The sequence below is a fragment of the Euprymna scolopes genome, chromosome 26 (genome assembly GCF_053919585.1).
Source record: "Euprymna scolopes isolate OS-2025 chromosome 26, ASM5391958v1, whole genome shotgun sequence".
Classification (NCBI taxonomy): Eukaryota; Metazoa; Mollusca; class Cephalopoda; order Sepiida; family Sepiolidae; genus Euprymna; species Euprymna scolopes.
In genome coordinates, this window is record NC_136507.1 from 66,143,738 (window position 1) to 66,163,267 (window position 19,530).

The window sequence follows — 19,530 nt, forward strand, 5'->3', positions numbered from 1 at the left end:
ATTATATATATATATATATATTATCATTATATATATATATATATATTATCATTATATATATATATATATATATATATATATTATCATTATATATATATATATATATATATTATCATTATATATATATATATATATATATATATTATCATTATATATATATATATATATATATATATATAAATAAAATGAACTCATTTTTTCCTGTCTGATTTTGACATTAATAGGATTAAAAGTCAAGATATTTCATGCAAATATAATATGCACAAACGGCAGAACAATATCTGAGGTGTGTTATAGCGTGGCCTTCGTTATAAAGATGGCCGGCCAGCTGAAAAAATGACGTCATCGCCGAGGTCCCAACAAGCAAGATACGTGGAACTCTTAGACTGTCAATAATGAACAGTAATTTTTACAGACAGCGTTACAAAACTTCAAAATTGGATTAGAAAGAACACGATTTATACTGAAACTCATCTAATATTAATAATAAAAAAATAATTAAAAAAAACACAAGTTATTTGTTTAAGTATATTATAAGCAATTGAATATTTCGTTGTATTATAGATTTTAAAGATTAGAATGCGTTCTTTAATTACTTATAAATTACATTTTAAAAAAGTGAAGGAACACGATTTGATTTGAAATAAACTTGAAGTTTATTTAATATAATTAAATAAAAATTATGCATGTAAGATTATGAATATTTGAAGCAGAACACAAGCAAAACATTTGATATGAGTTAAGACAATAAACAAATATTAAAATTAAACTTTTTTTTAAAGCAAAATGAATATTTTAAAATCAAAATGAATATTTTTTAATCAAAATGAATATTTTTAAATCAAAATGAACAATATTTTTTTCAAAATCAAAAACAATATTTTTAATAAATTCATGAAATATTGCACAGTAAAAAAATTAACCTAAAGAAAAAATCATGTTTCTTATTTAAGATTATTTCACCACATAACAAAAATAACATGCAAAATCATTTTTTTATATCCATATTTTCAGTTTGTTAAAATACGTGGGTTTGTATTACTGTACACATAGATTCGAAAAAGTTGTCAAAAAACAAATATATAACAAATAAATGTTATCAAAGGCAAGATAAGTTACTTTTCTACCAAACTGGATATATTTTTCGTGTTTTTATTCAATGTAACATGTTTATTCAGCTCGAAAAACATAGTGTTTACCGATGTATTCGAAAATTCCAGATGGCGTCTGATTCTCTCTTTAACACGGTAAGTTTGGGAAAAGGTGTTATAAATACAAAACCGGATAAAATACTGTTAAAAACTCGCTCAATATATGTTACCGTGACATAGGTTGACATATATTCGGCGGGTTTTTAATAGTATGTTGTATAGTTTTTTATTTATAACACCTTATCCCAAACTTACCGTGTTAAAGAGAGAATCAGACGCCATCTGGAATTTTCGAATACATCGGTAAACACTATGTTTTTCGAGCTGAATAAACATGTTACATTGAATAAAAACACGAAAAATATTTGGTAGAAAAGTAACTTATCTTGCCTTTGATAACATTTATTTGTTATATATTTGTTTTTGACAACTTTTTCGAATCTATGTGTACAGTAATACAAACCCAATTACGTTAATGAAATGAATTGTACTTATTTACTATGCCTCCCCACGGGACAGAGTTAGACACCAGGGTCGTTTTTTAACGTGGAGAAAAGGTTCAAAAATAAAAATTGTCTCAGTCGTGAAGGATTTCTCCTCCACCGAAAGAGAACAAGAAATAGAATGCAGCATCTGGAGAACAGCTACTACACTTTGATCTGGTCCCGAAGGCCAAGACTGTTTAAGACCACGAGTGAACGCGCGTTTTTTTTTTGTTTTTTGTTTTTTAGTTTAGTTTCATATATATATATATATATATATATATATATATATATATATATATATATATATATATATATATATATATATATATATAAAATAAGTATTTTTAAATTTTATCTTTCTAGCTTTAAAAAAAAAGTTTAAAAATTTTATCAGCCGGCATAATTTATTTTTAAATATTGAAAAATTTCAGGAAAATTAATTTTTATTAGATTTTTAAACGTGTGTCAACAGCTTAAAAAAATCGTGTTTTAAAGAGTCGATGTTGTCTCGCATTTTCATTAGTTTTGTATGCTGTAAAAAAAATTTTTTTATTAGCAATTTATTTGAAGCTTCTTTTGAATGGTAGAACATTTAGGATGATAATATTGAATTAAATTATAGTTACATCGTGTTAAATACAGGGGGGGGGGAGCACGTTAAAACTTACTTTGCTGAATGGAGATGGTGTAAAATCTTTTTTTTTTTTACTGCATTATAATTCTTTATCTTTCGGAAATGAAAATACTGTCACTTTTTGGTCCTTTACGATAATTTCCTCAGCAAGTTGGAACGATGCACCGTGAAGGCATTTTAATAAAAAAAAAGAAATATTACACTGACTTCAAGACGTTACGAATGCCTACCGGTGACTACCGGTGTCACCGGTATGGACTATCCGTGATGACGTCAGCAGATTAAATTATTTTTGCTCACCGGCCATCTTGTCTTTTAAGACGGTCTTGGTTATAGGCTTATTATTTCTCAAATTCCTCGATAATCTTAGATTTCTATACTTTTTCTGCTGAGAAGTCACGGCCAAAATCGGTTAAGATCAATGGAAGTGGTAAAATATTTTCTCTCTAATAAATTCCTCCTCTCCCTGCCACCACTTAACACCGTTTGGGGATCGTTCACAAGGAACAGTTGAGAAGAGAACACCGGTTTGGCTTCGTAGTTCTTTCATGTGAAGTTATTTAAAATCACTAAACTAAGCTGCAGTGCACTGTGGCGTAGTGGTTAGCGTGCTGGACAATTCACATTATATTTTCACGTTCGTGCCGACCTACCGTAGTCGTTTTTTTTTTTTTTTTCCTAAACAACTGGAATGGACTTTTCTTGGTGGCCGAACTGTTAACGTTGCAGATGTTTTTTTTTTGTTTTTTTTTCACACTTTATTTTCCTACTTTTACTCATGACTCCGGGTTTGATCCTTCCTACTTACCTATCATAACATTTTTTAAAACTTCCCCCCCCCCCGTCCCGGAAACAAACACTCGGGAAACACCGGGTACCCCCGCTAGTATATATATAAAATGAACTCACTTTTTTCCCGTCTGAGTTTAACCTTAATAGGATTAAAAATCGAGACATTACATGCAAATCTATTACACACAAGCTGCAGCACATTATCTGAGGTTTGTTATAGGCATATTTTTTTTTTACACAGGCATCACCACTTATCAAGGCCTATAGGCCACTCAAGGATAAGGGTTAAAGAGTGTACAGTAGAAATTGGACAATATAGTAATCATTAGTAATAAAAATTTGGTAAATTTGATAACTTAAGTGGAACGGCTCATCAAGAACTTATTTACGTTAGACTTGAAGACAACCATATTGTAGTCAGCCGGAAAGCAGGAAAACGGAAGACAATTCCACAGGCGTGCAGTTCTAAGAAAGAAGCTCTGTTCATGGAATCTACGTTTAGGTTTAGGCACAGATAAAGAGTGGGGGGGGAATTATTGATAGTGTTTTCAGCTAGATGAGTGTTTCTTGTGAAAGTTTGGCGAGGGGGGACCATAGATTGAAGCTCAGTCGAACACTTTCCATGAAAATAACAATACATCAAAGACAAACTCGCAACATCTCTTCTGTGAGATAGAGGTTGCAGGGAAGAGAAAATGACATCTCCTACGAGGCTACGGAGTCTATTTTGAACCCTATCAAGGCAGGACAAGTCTTTTCTAGCATCTCTTGCCCAGATGTGGCAACAGTATTCCATCCTTGGACGTACCTGGCTCTTATATAGATAGAGAATTGCATCAGCAGTGAGATATCTACCGGATCGATAGAAAGATCCCACCATTTTTCCAGCAGCCTTGGCAACAGATTGGATGTACGTGTTCCATTTAAGATCAGGAGTAATGGTCAAGCCCAGAAGCTTGTCAAAACTTGAGGCCTCCTGAAGACGAGAGCCATTCATTTCAATTGATGCCAGATGTGGATCAGAATGTTGATGATGTAAAGAGAGAGCTTGGTTTTAGATGCATTAAAAGTAACCAGCCAGCCCTTTCCCCATTGTGCAACGTGCCCAAGATCAGAGGAGAGAGAATTGGAGAATTAGCTTTCCATAACGTTGCTGCTCGTAGATTCCTATATTTCATCTGGTGAGAGTTTGCAAAAAGAATTTTTTTCATTTATTTTTTAGTTATTCACAAAAAAATATTGGGGGAAAAGTTGGGTTTTTTTTCGTGTATTCACAAAAAAAATATGATCATGCAAAAGATTTTGTTTTTCCGTTTGTGCAAAGATTTCTCTGAATTTTTTTTAGGCCATGTGCGTTTTTTGTTTTGTTTTTGAGATCTGGTTTTTAATCCAATCTCATCTCGTCACCAAATATTGTTGTGTTTGGAGAATAGGATGCCAGGATTAGTGGATCTTCGAATAATAAATAAACCAGCTCATTATAATTTAAATACAATTTCTTCATGGCAGAAACCTTAAGTTATTTACAGAACGATATTCATGTGTCAGCGAAGCCAGCATATTGTTCTGGTTCCTATAGAATCTCTAGTCTTTTTTTAAGATCTATAAGGGGCGATAACTCTTACTTTCTTTATTTAGAGTTATTCCTCCTTGCATCGCTATAACAGTAACATTTAATGCTACTAAAACTAACCTTTTCTTTAACAATTACAAGAAACTTTTTCAACCACCAATCGCAGTGACTAATAACACCCTACCTGAGAGCTCATTGTTTAAACTCATCGACTTAATATTCACGACAACATGAATTGAAACAAATACATGGAGGATATTGCCAAAATTACTGCAAAGAAGGTGGATTCCCTCTACTGTGTTAGAAAACTATTTATACCTGAGAGTATCCTATATTTGTACAAAACTACCATTCGCCCATAAATAGAGTATTGTTGTATCTGTCACTAGCTTCTCCCTCTTAGATAGGGTCCAAGAATGAGTCTCCAATCTAATAGGTTTTGCAATATTAACCAAGTTCCAACCTCCATTCCACCATTGTAATGTTGCATCCTTGTGCCTGTTTTACAAGTACTTTAATTGAATGTGCTCTGAGGAACTCATGGCACTTGTGTCCTCTCGATGTACATACCCCTGACAAACCTGACAAGCAGAAAAATCTCACCACTTCATTAGTGGGGTCCTTAGATGCCAGAAAGATTGCTATCCTAATAGTTTCTTACTTCGGACCGCTATACTTTGGAATTCCCTCCCTGTTTCCTGCTTCCTTGACTGTACTTATATGTAAAATTTTAAATGTAATGCAAATAAACATCTTGCTGCTGTTTGAGGTGAATAAAAATAATTTAAAGCTAATTTTAAAAAAACATTTTAAGGTTGTTAATTTTTTTTAAATTTATTTACAGTAAAATAATGTAAAAAAATAAAGATGTCAAATTACTTTAATTCTAAATTTATTTGAATTAATTAAAGTATCAAATTATTTACATTTCTTCAAATGTCAAATTATTTAAATTTGTAAAATATCAAACTATTCATTTTCAAGATGTCAAATTATTAAAACTTTTTAAGATGTCAAATTATTTAAATTATCTAAAATGTCAAACTATTTCTATTTGTAAGATGTCAAATTATTTTAATTTTTTTAAATTGTTAAATTATTTTTTTTTAAATTTTGACGCCCAACTATTTAAATTGTTGATGATGTCAAATTATTTAAATTGTTGATGATGTCAAATTATTTAAATTGTTGATGATGTCAAACTATTTAAATTGTTGATGATGTCAAATTATTTATTTGGATTTCTAGACCCAAACTTTAGTTTTTGTGGCTGAACGTTTTTTTTCATCAATTGTAGACTTCTTTAAGTGTTGTAAAATTTAGTTATAACCTAATGTGAATGCAGCCTGAAATGCATTACTTTAATAAGATTTAAGGACTGATTCACTTCCAGACTGAAATGGAAAACATTTTTGCTTTTTTTCTTACGTGGAAGTCGTCACTTATCAAGGTTTGAAGACCACTCGAGGATAAGGGTTAATGAGTGACAGGTAGTCAATAAGACGACGCCACAACGATTGTTAGTGGAGGAAATTGGGTAGAATTTGATTATTTAAGAGGACGGCTCAACAAGAAATTAAACTTGAAAATGACCATGTTGTAGTCAGCTGGAAAGCATGCCCGGTGTACAGAGCTTCACAGGCGGACAGTTTTAGAAAAAAAACTTTGTTTATGGAATTTGAGTTAAGTTTTAGGCAGAGAAAGAGAGAGAGAGAGGGAGGAGAGAGTAGGGGGAATTCATGATGGTGTCTATAGCTAGACGAGTGTTTGTTGTGAATGTTTTGCAGGAGGGAGCAAATTAGTTGCTAAGGTTACTAGAAAAATAATTGGATCATTCTATCGCTCCAGTAAGTACTTTTTCTGATGCAATTCTCTACCTGTATAAGACTCACTTGTATTCTAAGATAGAGCGCTGTTGTCACATCTGGAAAGGTGCTGTAGAAATGAGGTTGACGAACGTTGTATGTTCGCTATTACATCGGGGCCCCCAAAATCTAGAAATGAATGACAAGCGTCTCTCTCTATCATTATAAAACATTTGTAGCACTGGCTGGCACTTGTCTTCATTAGTTGTTGCTGGAATAATAAAAGTAATACAAATGTTAACCGTTAAAAGGAAAGAACTTTATTTGTATTTTTACATTTTGAAGTGAGTACACCTCTTGTTAATAATGTTCACCGGCAACATTCGTCTCGTTGGTTTCGGTGCTAAGAGTGTTCTGCCTACTCGCCTGTCATGCTGGCTAGGGATTGGTTAAAGAAAGAGAGAGAGGGGGGAGATGGAGATGATGAAGGACTCTGGATAGCAGTTCCAGGTTTGTGTCCGGTTTATGAGGAGAAAGAGAGGGGCTAAGAAACTATTATTTCTTGGGGAATGGTATTATCTTTTGTCCTAATTCTTGGATTTTAGGGGTGACTCAGATCAGCCTTACACATTATTTATTGTTTGTCCTTTGTTTTTCAGTGAAAAGAATTTACTTTTTTTTTTTTTTTGTTGGATAAATTTCCGAGGGAAATGCTTCTTGTCACAGAGAATATGCATGCTATATGGAAATGTCTTTAGTCTGAGTGCCAATAGTGCTGTACAGAGCAATCCTTTGTTTCTTGACAGAGTGCACAATCTACTTTGCAGTTTACTAGGAGAAGTGACCTATTCTTCCCCTCTCTCACAGAAGCGACTTTGCTAGTCCTTCTCTACTTTAGCGTTATTTTCATGGTAAATGCTCGATTGAGTTCCAATCTTGACATTTCGTAATTTAGGAGCCGAGAAAGCTCAAAGCAACGAGAATGACATATTTTTTAAATTGGGAATCGCAACTTTTAAGAACGATAACTTGTTAATTTTATTATAGAGTGAGCTCCTTTGCATCGGTACTCGCAGAAATTCAAATAGTTTAATGGGCCCCCCGCCCCGTTTTTTGGCACTGGTAATGTATTTTTTAGGACAAATAACGATTTATCAGTTGATCCATAATCATTATAATTTTATTAAATACAACCCAGCGCTGTCCGGCCAAAAGGAACACCATGAAATTAGAATTTTTGTACTAAATATTGTTTAACATTTAATGAAACTTTTCATCAAATCTGTTGCTAATGCTGCTGAAAAAATATGGTCCAATCATTCTATTGGTCTAGAAAGTACCTGACTTCTGACGCAATCCCTTATCTTTATAAGAGTCAGATACGTCCTAATATTGTGCACTGCTACCACATTTGGGGGAGGTGCCACTCAGAGCACTCTTTCTGGCACTGTTTTACAAGTTGTCATTGTCCTGAGGGAAACAACTCTCCTTTACTAAGAGATTCGTTCATTTTTTTCATCTCATAATTTAGGACGTTAATAATGCTGTCAGAAAGTTTTCACAAGCAGTTTACAAAAACAATATAATAAAATATTGAATTGCTCATATCTTTTCTTCTATGTAACAAAATTACATGAAAATTTCTAGGCTTTTTGAAGATTATAATACTATTCTATGGTTTAACTTTCATGACAATTAAACTGGTATAAAAAAACCTATATTTTGTAACCAATAAAATATGCCCAAAATTTGCCTACATTTGTATATATAGTGTCCTGCAAACTAGTTTCTGTTTTGCTGCTTCGGTTGTCTCCCTTGTGGCCTTGCTAGGCCACTCATGTATATTATGAGCAAAGCAAATTCTATTCTTCTGGAGTATTTTTTTTCTTAAATATTTTTTATGATAATTATAAATTTTTCTCTTTACCATCTCATTTTGTGCCAGAATTCTGTTTATACAATTTTATTATCTTTTCTTTTTCATAAATAAAATTATCTGGACTTTTCACTTGTGTCTACAGTTTCAATTATACCAGCCTGAGACAAAAGGCAACTGCTTTAGTGAAACTATATCACAACATAGGTCAATTCACAATCAAGAGGCAAGACCGTGGCCTCAAGAAAATCCTGAATGATAGGCTTAGAAACCAGGTAGATGATGAAGGCTTGTGGAGTCTTCACTCTAGGTGAGGTTAGATCAGTGACAAAAAGTTTTAACCCGGCGAAAGCCCTGGATCTGATGAGAAAAAAAGAGTTCATAAAAAAGAAGATCCACCCCATATTCCTACATCACCTTGGTCCAGTAGTGGAAAGGTTTCTTCTGATCATCTACAACTAATCTTAGTCCTCAACAATGGCGTCACTGGCTTGGAGGGTAGCCGATGTTTGATTGGTCTTGAAGGTAGGCAAAGTCCACTAATGCCTCAACAGCTACAGACCTCTTTCTCACCTCAACGATAGGTCATGGAGTGGCTGGTAATAAATCAATTGCATTACTTTGCCGAATGGCATCCTTTACCAGAATCAAGCCAAATTATGCACCGACTGGAGCAGAGAGGACAAGCTCATTCGTCTTTAGCAGACGATCAGCTATGGGTTTCAAAATAAGCTGATAAATGGAACCCTGTTCATCTTAATCAGTTACTCTCGAGCATACATATGGCATGATGCATTGCTACTCAAAATATAACAAAGTGACATTCCAGCAAAAATAATTCGATGGATCTAGTCATGGCTTGCCAACAGACTCATCTAAATCACCTTTGACAGAGGTCATCCTGAAATAAGGCGTTCCACAGGGGTTGCTGCTCTCTCCACTCCTTTTTCTCTTCTTTATGAACGACCTATCGTGTTAAATGGAAGTATTTTTTGAAAGCACTAAAAATGACAAGTTTATGTCAAAATAGTAAACTGACGAGAAACAGAGACGTCATCAGCTGTTTGCACAGAAAGACATCAGCACCTCCTTCTCCATGCCTTTGATCACACCACATGTTCAGTCTACCATCTTGCATGGCAATAGGACATAGATCCCAAAACAGTTTTGATCTTCAATGGCTTCAGCATTATGACCGTGCCATCATCAGGGGGATACACAGCAGCTGAAAACTGGAAATAAAGATTCAATTAATCGTGCTGTTATATATGCTTCTTATAATCATGTCTATGTACGTCTTGCTTTATCATGTGTGTGCGTGTTTGCATGGCCTCTATGTGATCGTCTCTCAGGCTGGTTCATATGCATCTGTTCCTATTCAGTGATATACAAGTTTTATATATGCTGTTTATATACATTTATACAGTCTGGTGTGTATACACACGGTCGCACTCCTTTAAGAACCATTAAGTTGTGTATCTACTTGCTGTGTTACTCTTAGTAGTTCTTACTCTCTCTCTCTCTCTCTCTCTCTCTCTCTCTCTCTCTCTCTGTGTGTGTGTGTGTGTGTGTGTGTGTGTGTGTGTGTGTGTGTGTGTGTGTGCCAATTTTCTGGAATCATGTTTCTTTATTCATCTATGCACTGCTGACAAGCTTTCTTTTGTCTTCATCCACGCATCTTTGTCTGACCCTCCTGGTCTCCACTAACTCTATCTCTGATCAAATCCGACTACCTACCAAGTTCTGACTTCCAAATCTGACTCTCTCCCAAATATCCCATGTGCGTTTTTATTTATATAACGGTGCATATGTGGGGGTTATAATCTGCACTTAAAACCATCTTTTTAGCAATGTAGGTGCATGTTTTATCAATGGAAGTCAATCAGTTTGATATGCGTCACCGGCAACCTCATGACCTTTCTGCACTTACCCGACACAAGTAAGTTGGGTTCAAATCAGTATTAACCACATTACTGACATACAACAGTGCTGCATTGGAAAATTAGTATTGTTGAGATATGGATGTTCATGCATCTCAAGTGGTTTGATTATGTACAGCAAGATATATCTCTTTGTAAGAAGCGATATAACTAATGTCAACCCTTTGGACTTGAACATATGAAGAGCACGCATGAGAAAGTTTAAAGGTGTTGTCCACCACAATGATCGGGAAACTTGCAGCACTCATAATACAAAAAGTAGATGATAAAGAAGATGTTGGTGCTGCTGCTGGTGATGATGGTTGTTGTTGTTGTTGATGATGATGGTTGTTGTTGTTGTTGTTGTTGTTGTTCAGCGTCCATTTATTTTCATATGAATCAGATGACTTTTGTTGGCATTCGTTTCTCTGATATCTTTCTAGTTAGAATTCTCTCCAGAAAGACATCAGGTACTTACGGGAGGGGCAACATGAAGGTTGCCAACATCTCTAAATGAAAGTGATTCTGCGGAATGAACTGGATATGAACTTGGAACACCCACAATGATACTGCTGATGATCATCATGATATCTCATATACATATCTTCTTCTTCTTTTTCTTCTTCTTCTTCTTCTTCTTCTTCTTCTTCTTCTTCTTCTTCTTCTTCTTCTTCGTCCATTTTTTGTATTTCTGATGTTTCCCAGACTCTGGCGTAGGCAACACCATGTAACATCTCATGTGTGCTTTCTGTGCACTCAAGTCCAAAGGGTTGACATCAGTCAGGTTGCAGGCATATCACTTCTTATGTATTCGAGCCAGGTCTTCCTCAGTCGACACCATGCTCGCTAGGGCCTACGATATCCAAACATGCTATGGGTTTTTTGGGGGTTTTTTTTTTTACATAGGCGTCACCACTTATCAAGGCCAATAGGCCACTCAAGGATAAGGGTTAAAGAGTGTAGAGTAGTCAAAAGGACAATATAGTAATCAATAGTAATGGAAGTTCGGTAAATTTGTTAACTTAAGCGGAACAGCTCATCAGAAACTTGTTCACGTTGGACTTGAAGACAACCATATTATAGACAGCTGGAAAGCAGGAAAACGGAAGACAATTCCACAAGCGTGCAGTTCTAAGAAAGAAGCATTGATCATGGAATCTATGTTTAGGTTTAGGCACAGATAAAGAGTGGGAAAAATTATTGATAATGTTTTCAGCTAGTCTAGTGTTTCTTGTGAAAGTTTGGCGAGGGGGGACCATAGATTGAAGCTCAGTCGAACACTTTCCATGAAAATAACGATAAAGCAGAGACAAACTCGCAACATCTCTTCTGTGAGATAGAGGTTGCAGCGAAGAGAAAAGGACATCTCCCACCAGGCCACAAAGTCTATTTTGAACCCTATCAAGGCAGGACAAGTCTTTTCTAGCAGCTCCTGCCTATATGTGGCAACAGTATTCCATCCTTGGACGTATCTGGCTCTTATATAGATAGAGAATTGCATCAGCAGTGAGATATCTACTGGATCGATAGAAGGATCCGACCATTTTTCCAGCGGCCTTGGCAACAGATTTGATGTACGTATTCCATTTAAGATCAGGAGTAAAGGTCAAGCCCAGAAGGGGTTGATGCAAGAGATAGAATGCTGTACATACTACAACCACCTGAGATTCATAAGCATCTCTATTGCAGCAATAACAAGTTATTTTGTCATCGAGAACAACAGATTTTTTTTTTTATCATTCCAGATAAGCTGTGAAATTGTATGTGTGTGGAAGGGAATGGTTAAGTTAATGAAAGAAGCAGAAGTGATTTTTCAGAATACGATCATCTTATCAGTATAAAAACGTTTAAGATGCGCATAAAGCACAGATAAATTCACCAACCAATCATTTTTCTGTTAGTCTTATATATCTATATCTATCTATCTACACACACACACACACACACACATATATATATATATATATATATATATATATATATATATATATATGTGGGGGGGTGTATATATGAGATTGAATCTTTTGGATTTTTTGTTTTCTTTCAAATTTTCAAACGGAGATTCAAAGATCTGTGCCTCCGTCCCCATTATGAGATGCTTTCTACTTTGCGTCGGGGTTGTATTTCTCTACCTTGCTCATAGCAATGGAAGTTGGGCGTTCCTGATTGATAGCAGCGAGTCACTTTTGTCGAAGATCATGAACAGTGATGATGGCGACAGTGATGGTGAGGATGCCATTTCGCCCTGTCCAGTCTGCCAGATGGTGTTCAGTAAATTGATGCCGGCCGTTAAAAGTGGCTATGATACAAATATGATTGCCCACGACATGGTAGAAAAATGCATAGAAATGAACATCGCACCAAGGACTATATGCAGTACCATTGTTCCACTATTCAAGGTAATGACTATATATACTTCGATTCTATCAAAAACTATCATTCATATATATATATATATATATATATATATATATATATATATATATATATATATACTAGACAACCAGTGTCCCGTTGGGTCACTCAGTGTTGAGAAAGTATAGCAACATTTAATAAATCCAATAAACATGATTGATACGACTGCTGGTTGTTGGCTCATTATATATATATATATATATATATATATATATATATATATATAATAAAAAATAATCATTTTTGGATTTTTACCCTTCACCGGACTGTCCATTCATGTGAAATCTTTTTATTATTTTTCTTTTGCCTCCTGTTCCCCTTACCTCACCCTTTTTTTTAACCAAGTAAGATCTGTGACTTACTTGTAGTTTCATTAAATACTTTTATATGCAAAATCCGATCCTGCATTTTGCTAATTCCTGCCCTCTGATGAGAAGGAGAGTATTTCTTCAAAACTCTGCGGATTAAGGACTATCCACTTATCTTGTGTTTCCTTTTTTAAAATTAAATATGTTTTTAACTCTTTTTCTAGATGTATTTTAACATGTTTTATTAATCATTTGTTCATATATATATATATATATATATATATATATATATATATATATATATATATATATATATATAATGTTTTTGTTATAAAAAAATTATAAATTATAAAAACAAATATTAGTAGGATTTTTTTATGCAAGCATTTTCAACATTTGCATCATTGCCTCATTTCACTACAGGGAGGAGTTGCCGGAAGTCTCCACTGCAGACGGTCAAAATCCCTCCAAAAGGAGCATTATTTTTGCAAACATCCTGCAGAGTTCGATCCACTGCTTCAAAGCTCTCTCTCCTCATCATTGGACACTCGTCCCACACAATAATCTTGGTATTTCTGAACAGATTTGCAGTGTCTGAATTTCTGGCAATATTACATAGATCATTATCTTTGATAGTAAGAGGAATTTTGAACCTTGAATGTGCTGTTCTCCCTTCAGGCATCAATGTTGCAGCTATACCAGATGATGCCACAGAAAGGGCAATATCACCACTACTTCTCACAACGCAAGAATTAGGTTGTTGAGAAAGGTTTTTCCTGTGCCTCCTGGAGCATCTATGAAGATCAATTTTCCAATATCTCTGTTTAAGCAGTCACAAATAAATTCATACACATTCCTTTGTTTAGGATTCAACAAAGGTTCCTTTTCTTCCACAAACTTTCTTTGTTCATCTGTGTTGTACTGCTGTTCAAAGAGGAACTCTCTGTTGTTGACAACGTGATGAACATGTAGGTTTTGTGGTGCTGGTAAATTGAACTGCTGCAGATTTTTACCAAATATGTCAAGCTTTTCTTACAGATATGAGAGGGCTTGATTATTGTTGTGAAGGAACATAACTGGCTATACACCGGTTACAAACTGTATATATATATTGGACTGTTTGGCAGACAGCGGCAGACAGCGGCAGACAAGCAGTCGCAGTAAGACGGATAGTCTTACGGGTTGATTATCAGACTTTCTTCCCCATACTTGTTACTATGTACTTCTATTTACCTTAGGCGAGCAGCCTTACGTTTCTGTATTATAAATAAACCCCATTACACATACCACTCGGTGTAACTCACGTTTGTCTTTATTTCCTAAGTATTTAAGAATATAACAATGGCGACGAAAGGATGTTCTTTCTCTTAACAGAGATAAATTACCGTACCAAGGACTGTGTACAATGCAAGGATTTTTTGTTTTACGAAAAAAACAAACTACACAAGGATTTTTGACCACGTGCGTCAATGAATTTAAAAATTTTTCCTACCTAAAGTAGCGAAAAGTACGGATTTTTCTTCGTAAAGAACTCACAAGAAATTATAGAAACATGTTCAAGGTAAAGTGGAATTTATATTTATTTTGACAAGTAAAAAAAAAAAAAAAAAAAAAAATGGTCGCAAGTTGAATTCGAAACTACACTAAAGGATTACGAGTTTCGAAAGAAAAAATATAAATACAACGACTATTGTACCATTTTATGCCACGTGGGAACGGCAGCCATATATTTTTTTTTTTTTTGGAAAATTAATTGTTTGTTATTGCCTTTATATAAATAATTGGAACTATTTGTCGTGGGAAGTAAGAAATATTTTGTGTATGAACTTACGTTGTTGAAAAAAAAAAAAAAAAAAAAAAAGAATTATTTTACAAAGCCTGTTGAATTACTATGGATGAACTTTGTTGAAACGTGTTGTGTCTGCATATTGCTACTAATTTACGATATACGTAAATTTACGATTTTTCTTTGGAATTATTGTGTAGAATTCGAAAAGACATTTTTGTACTAGAAGCTAACATGGAACAATTAGCAGAGTTAACTAAGGCTCTAGCCCTTAGCATCCAGGAACAGACAAAAATGACTCAACAATTTTTAGCGCAACAACAACAACAACAACAAATTCAACAACAACAGCTACAGCAACAGCTGCAACAACAACAAGAAAGAACACAAAAAACTTTAGAGGCACAACAAGAACAAACAAACATACTACAACGACAAATATCGACACAGCAAAAGAATTTAGAAAAGCTAATTCTAACGTCGACCGGGAAGAAGACTAATTTTTCTGCCGAGGGTATTTCAAATTCACTAACGGAATTTCGTTACTCCCCGGATACTGGTGTTACTTTCCCTGCATACTACAGAAGATACGAAACAATTTTTACGAAAAGATGTTTAGACTGGACCGATGAGGAAAAAGTTACCCTGCTACTACAAAAACTGGGTACTGATGAAAACACCAAGTATGCAAATCTAATTCTACCAAAAAAACCGGAGGAGGTTTCGTTCAAGGAAACAATTAGTACCTTGTCGAAAATATTTGATAAAAGGGATAGCCTATTTCACTCTAGATACAAATGTTTGAACATTCAGAAGGCAGAAGCTGAAGACTATCTAGAATATGCTTGCACTGTGAACTGTTTATGCGAATCATTTAAATTGAATGAAATTTCCGCAGACCAATTTAAAGGTTTAATCTTTGTACAAGGTCTCACAGCACCAAGGGACAAAGATATACGTTCACGGATCCTAACAATTATGGAGGCGGATCCTAACATAACATTGCAAAAAGTCACTGAAGAGTGTCAACGTCTGATTAACATAAAGAAAGACAACACTCGCATTGAAGAGAAAAATATTTTTAAGGTGCAGCAAGTAAAAAGGCAAGAGACCACAAGAAAGTCCAGGTTCCAAGAACACAGGATCCTTAAAGGATACAAAGACCCAAAGCTAAAGTGTAAATGTTGTGGTAGTTTAAGACACAACAATAAGACCTGCTGGTTTAGGAACAAAATATGTTATGAATGTGGTCTCAGAGGTCACAAGGGAACATACTGTGCCCAGAAGAAAAGACAAGGGACCGATAATGTAAATACGCTTCGCATGAATAAAGAAAAAAGCTGCGAAAGACGGAAATATGTTGATGTTCGGATAAATGGACATCTGGTTACATTGCTTCTGGATAGCGGTGCAGATATTAGTATTATAAATGAAGATATATGGAAAAGGATAGGTCGACCTGAATTAACGAAAACCAGAAAGACGGCGAGAAGTGTGTGCGGCAAAAGATTAGAGTTCAAGGGAGAATTAAAATGCAAAGTGACATTCGCTAACCAGACTCATAAATCCAAAGTGTACGTCGTACCAGGAAAGAATACATGCCTGTTTGGGGTAGATTGGATTGTCCTGTTTAATTTATGGGAGAAACCCATAAATTCGTTTTGTAACGTTTTAACTGCAGAAAAAGCAAACCAAAGGGAAGACTTCCTGAAGGATTTGAAAACTGAATTTCCCAATGTTTTTGCCGAAGGACTAGGACTCTGTATTAAGACAGAGGCAAAATTTGAATTAAAGAAAAATGCCACTCCAGTATTCAAACCTAAAAGGAATGTGCCTTTTTCAGCGATGGACGCAATCGAAAAAGAGTTGGATAGACTTCAACAACTAGAAGTCATTGAAAAAGTTAACCACACAGATTGGGCAAGTCCAACCGTGTATGTAAAGAAAAAAAATAACAGAATAAGGGTCTGTGGAGATTTTTCAACGGGTTTAAATGACTGTCTATTGGACCATAATTATCCCCTTCCGTCCGCAGAAGATCTGTTCTCTAAGCTTAACGGAGGAAAAATTTTTTCTAAGATAGACCTCTCAGATGCTTACTTGCAAATTAAGATCAGCGATGAATGCTCCAAATACTTAGGCATAAATACTCATAAGGGCATTTTTAAGCTAAAGAGGCTTCCTTTTGGATTAAAGGTTGCTCCTGCTATTTTCCAGCAAATTATGGACACGATGCTGGCAGGGTTGGAATTTTCAATGGCCTACCTTGACGATATCCTAATTAAAAGTGAAAATTTGCAAGATCATAAGAAGCATGTAAAAGAAGTATTCAAAAGAATACAGGAATTTGGTTTTAAATTGAGCCCAGAAAAATGCGATTTTTTTATGAAAAAAATTAAATATCTAGGTCAAATAATCGACAAAGAGGGTCGAAGACCGGATCCACAAAGGACTGAAGCAATTGAAAAGATGCCTGCTCCAGATTCAGTGACAAAATTAAAATCGTTTTTGGGATTAGTTCAATACTATGCAATTTACATCCCTAACATACATAATTTAAGAGCTCCTCTTAACGAGTTACTGAAAAAGGGTGTTAAATGGAACTGGAATAAGGAATGTGAATCTGCTTTCCAAAATATCAAAAGATGTCTACTGTCAGACTTAGCATTGGCACATTTCAATCCAGAAAAGGAACTAATACTAGCAACGGACGCCAGTGATTACGGTGTTGGCGCTGTATTACTTCACAAGTATGAGGATGGTAGGACAAAAGCTATCGCCCATGCTTCAAGAACGTTGGTTGCAGCGGAGAAAAATTACAGCCAAATTGAAAAAGAGGCGCTGTCGATAATATTTGGAATTACAAAGTACAATCGATTTCTCCATGGACGATCTTTTATTTTGCAAACCGACCATAAACCCCTACTTACCATATTTGGATCAAAGAAAGGCATTCCCACACATACTGCGAATCGATTACAGCGATGGGCTGTAACCCTCTTAAACTATCAGTTTAAGATGGAACATGTATCCTCAAAAAAGTTAGGACACGCAGATGCATTATCACGGTTGATCCCTAAAAGAAGCGAAAGTTTCGAAGAAACGGTAATTGCTGCGCTTAAAGACGAAAGTGAATGTACAAGTTCAATGTGTAATATGATACGTGAACTTCCGGTAACTTTCGAAAAAATAAAAAAAGAGGCAGTAAATGACATTTTCATTAAGAAAATGAAAAATCAATTGGGATGGATAAAAAAAAATAAAAAGGTAGATCAAACAACGCCTTTTTCCATCTGTGAAGATGTGCTCATGTATGGTGAGAGGATCGTAATTCCACTAACGTTACAGAGGAAAATTCTGAAGGAATTTCATACAGGTCATCCGGGCATTTCGAGAATGAAATCCCTTATGAGAGGATATGTGTACTGGCCTGGTATGGACAAGGAAGTTGAAAAATGTGTCAAGACATGCAGAGGATGTCAATTAGCAGCTCGAGATCCTCTAGTAAAAACGACGCCATGGCCAAAGACGGACCTACCCTGGTCACGTCTGCATATTGATTATGCGGGACCTATAAATGGTTATTTTTACTTGATTATTGTAGATTCTTTTTCAAAATGGCCAGAAATATTTAAGTTTAGACATCCAACAGCAAAAAACACTGTGAGTGCGCTTAATGAAATTTTTAGCCGTTTTGGAGTGCCAAAAACCTTAGTGAGCGATAATGGAACAGCATTTACTGCTCATGAATTCAAAGAATTCTGTGACTCACTAAATATTCTACATATGACAACACCTGTGTACCATCCACGATCGAATGGGTTGGCCGAAAAATTTGTAGATACGTTTAAAAGGGCACTTAAGAAAAATCTTACTACGGACACAGACGAACAATGTATTCAAACATTTTTAGCAATTTACAGGGTGACACCAAATCCTAATAATAATGTCAATTCTTCCCCGGCTGAGCTAATGTTTGCAAGAAAGATAAGATCTGTCTTCGATAGGCTGCTACCAGAGAAAAAGAAAGTTTTCAAAAAAGAAAACCTTAATACCAAGTGCTTCTCCCCAGGTGAAAATGTATATTTCAAAAATTTTCAAAATGGACGAAATCAGTGGGTTGAAGGTATTATCAAAAAAAGGATTGGGAGCATGGTCTATACCATCCAAGGATTAAGTTTTGTCTGCAAAAGACACAGAAATCAAATACGTCCCAGACTGTCTCCAAATGTGGAAGAGACACCAATGGAAACATTGTGCGATATTTTTGATATACCAAAACCAGCGTGTGTACCGCAAACAATGAATATTTCGCCTGAACCGACCATACGGGCTGGACAGAAAACTTTACCCCGGGTAACGCTGACCAGAAGGAAAAGCGCAAGAAAGAGAAAAGTTACCAGGAGATTAAGCCCTGACCCTAAAAGGAAGAGGTATTTAAGCTAAAATCAGGAAGATTTCAGCTTCAAGGGGAGGTGTTGTGAAGGAACATAACTGGCTATACACCGGTTACAAACTGTATATATATATTGGACTGTTTGGCAGACAGCGGCAGACAGCGGCAGACAGCGGCAGACAAGCAGTCGCAGTAAGACGGATAGTCTTACGGGTTGATTATCAGACTTTCTTCCCCATACTTGTTACTATGTACTTCTATTTACCTTAGGCGAGCAGCCTTACGTTTCTGTATTATAAATAAACCCCATTACACATACCACTCGGTGTAACTCACGTTTGTCTTTATTTCCTAAGTATTTAGGAATATAACAATTATAATGCTTTCCAT

The 19,530-nt window shown here is 35.3% G+C and overlaps 2 protein-coding genes across 2 annotated transcripts in view; one reads left to right on the forward strand and one right to left on the reverse strand.

Moving 5' to 3' along the window:
* Window positions 1–19,530, reverse strand: part of LOC145248128 (ceramide phosphoethanolamine synthase-like) — a 233,987-nt gene that overhangs the window by 209,836 nt on the left and 4,621 nt on the right. The gene's annotated exons all lie outside the window — the stretch shown is intronic.
* LOC145248127 (sphingomyelin phosphodiesterase-like) overlaps window positions 12,263–19,530 on the forward strand; it is an 86,461-nt gene continuing 79,193 nt past the window's right edge. Inside the window, exon 1 of the mRNA XM_080109938.1 lies at window positions 12,263–12,634. Coding sequence (XP_079966064.1) covers window positions 12,326–12,634 — 309 coding nt within the window. The 5' untranslated portion in view covers window positions 12,263–12,325. The remainder of the gene's footprint in view (window positions 12,635–19,530) is intronic.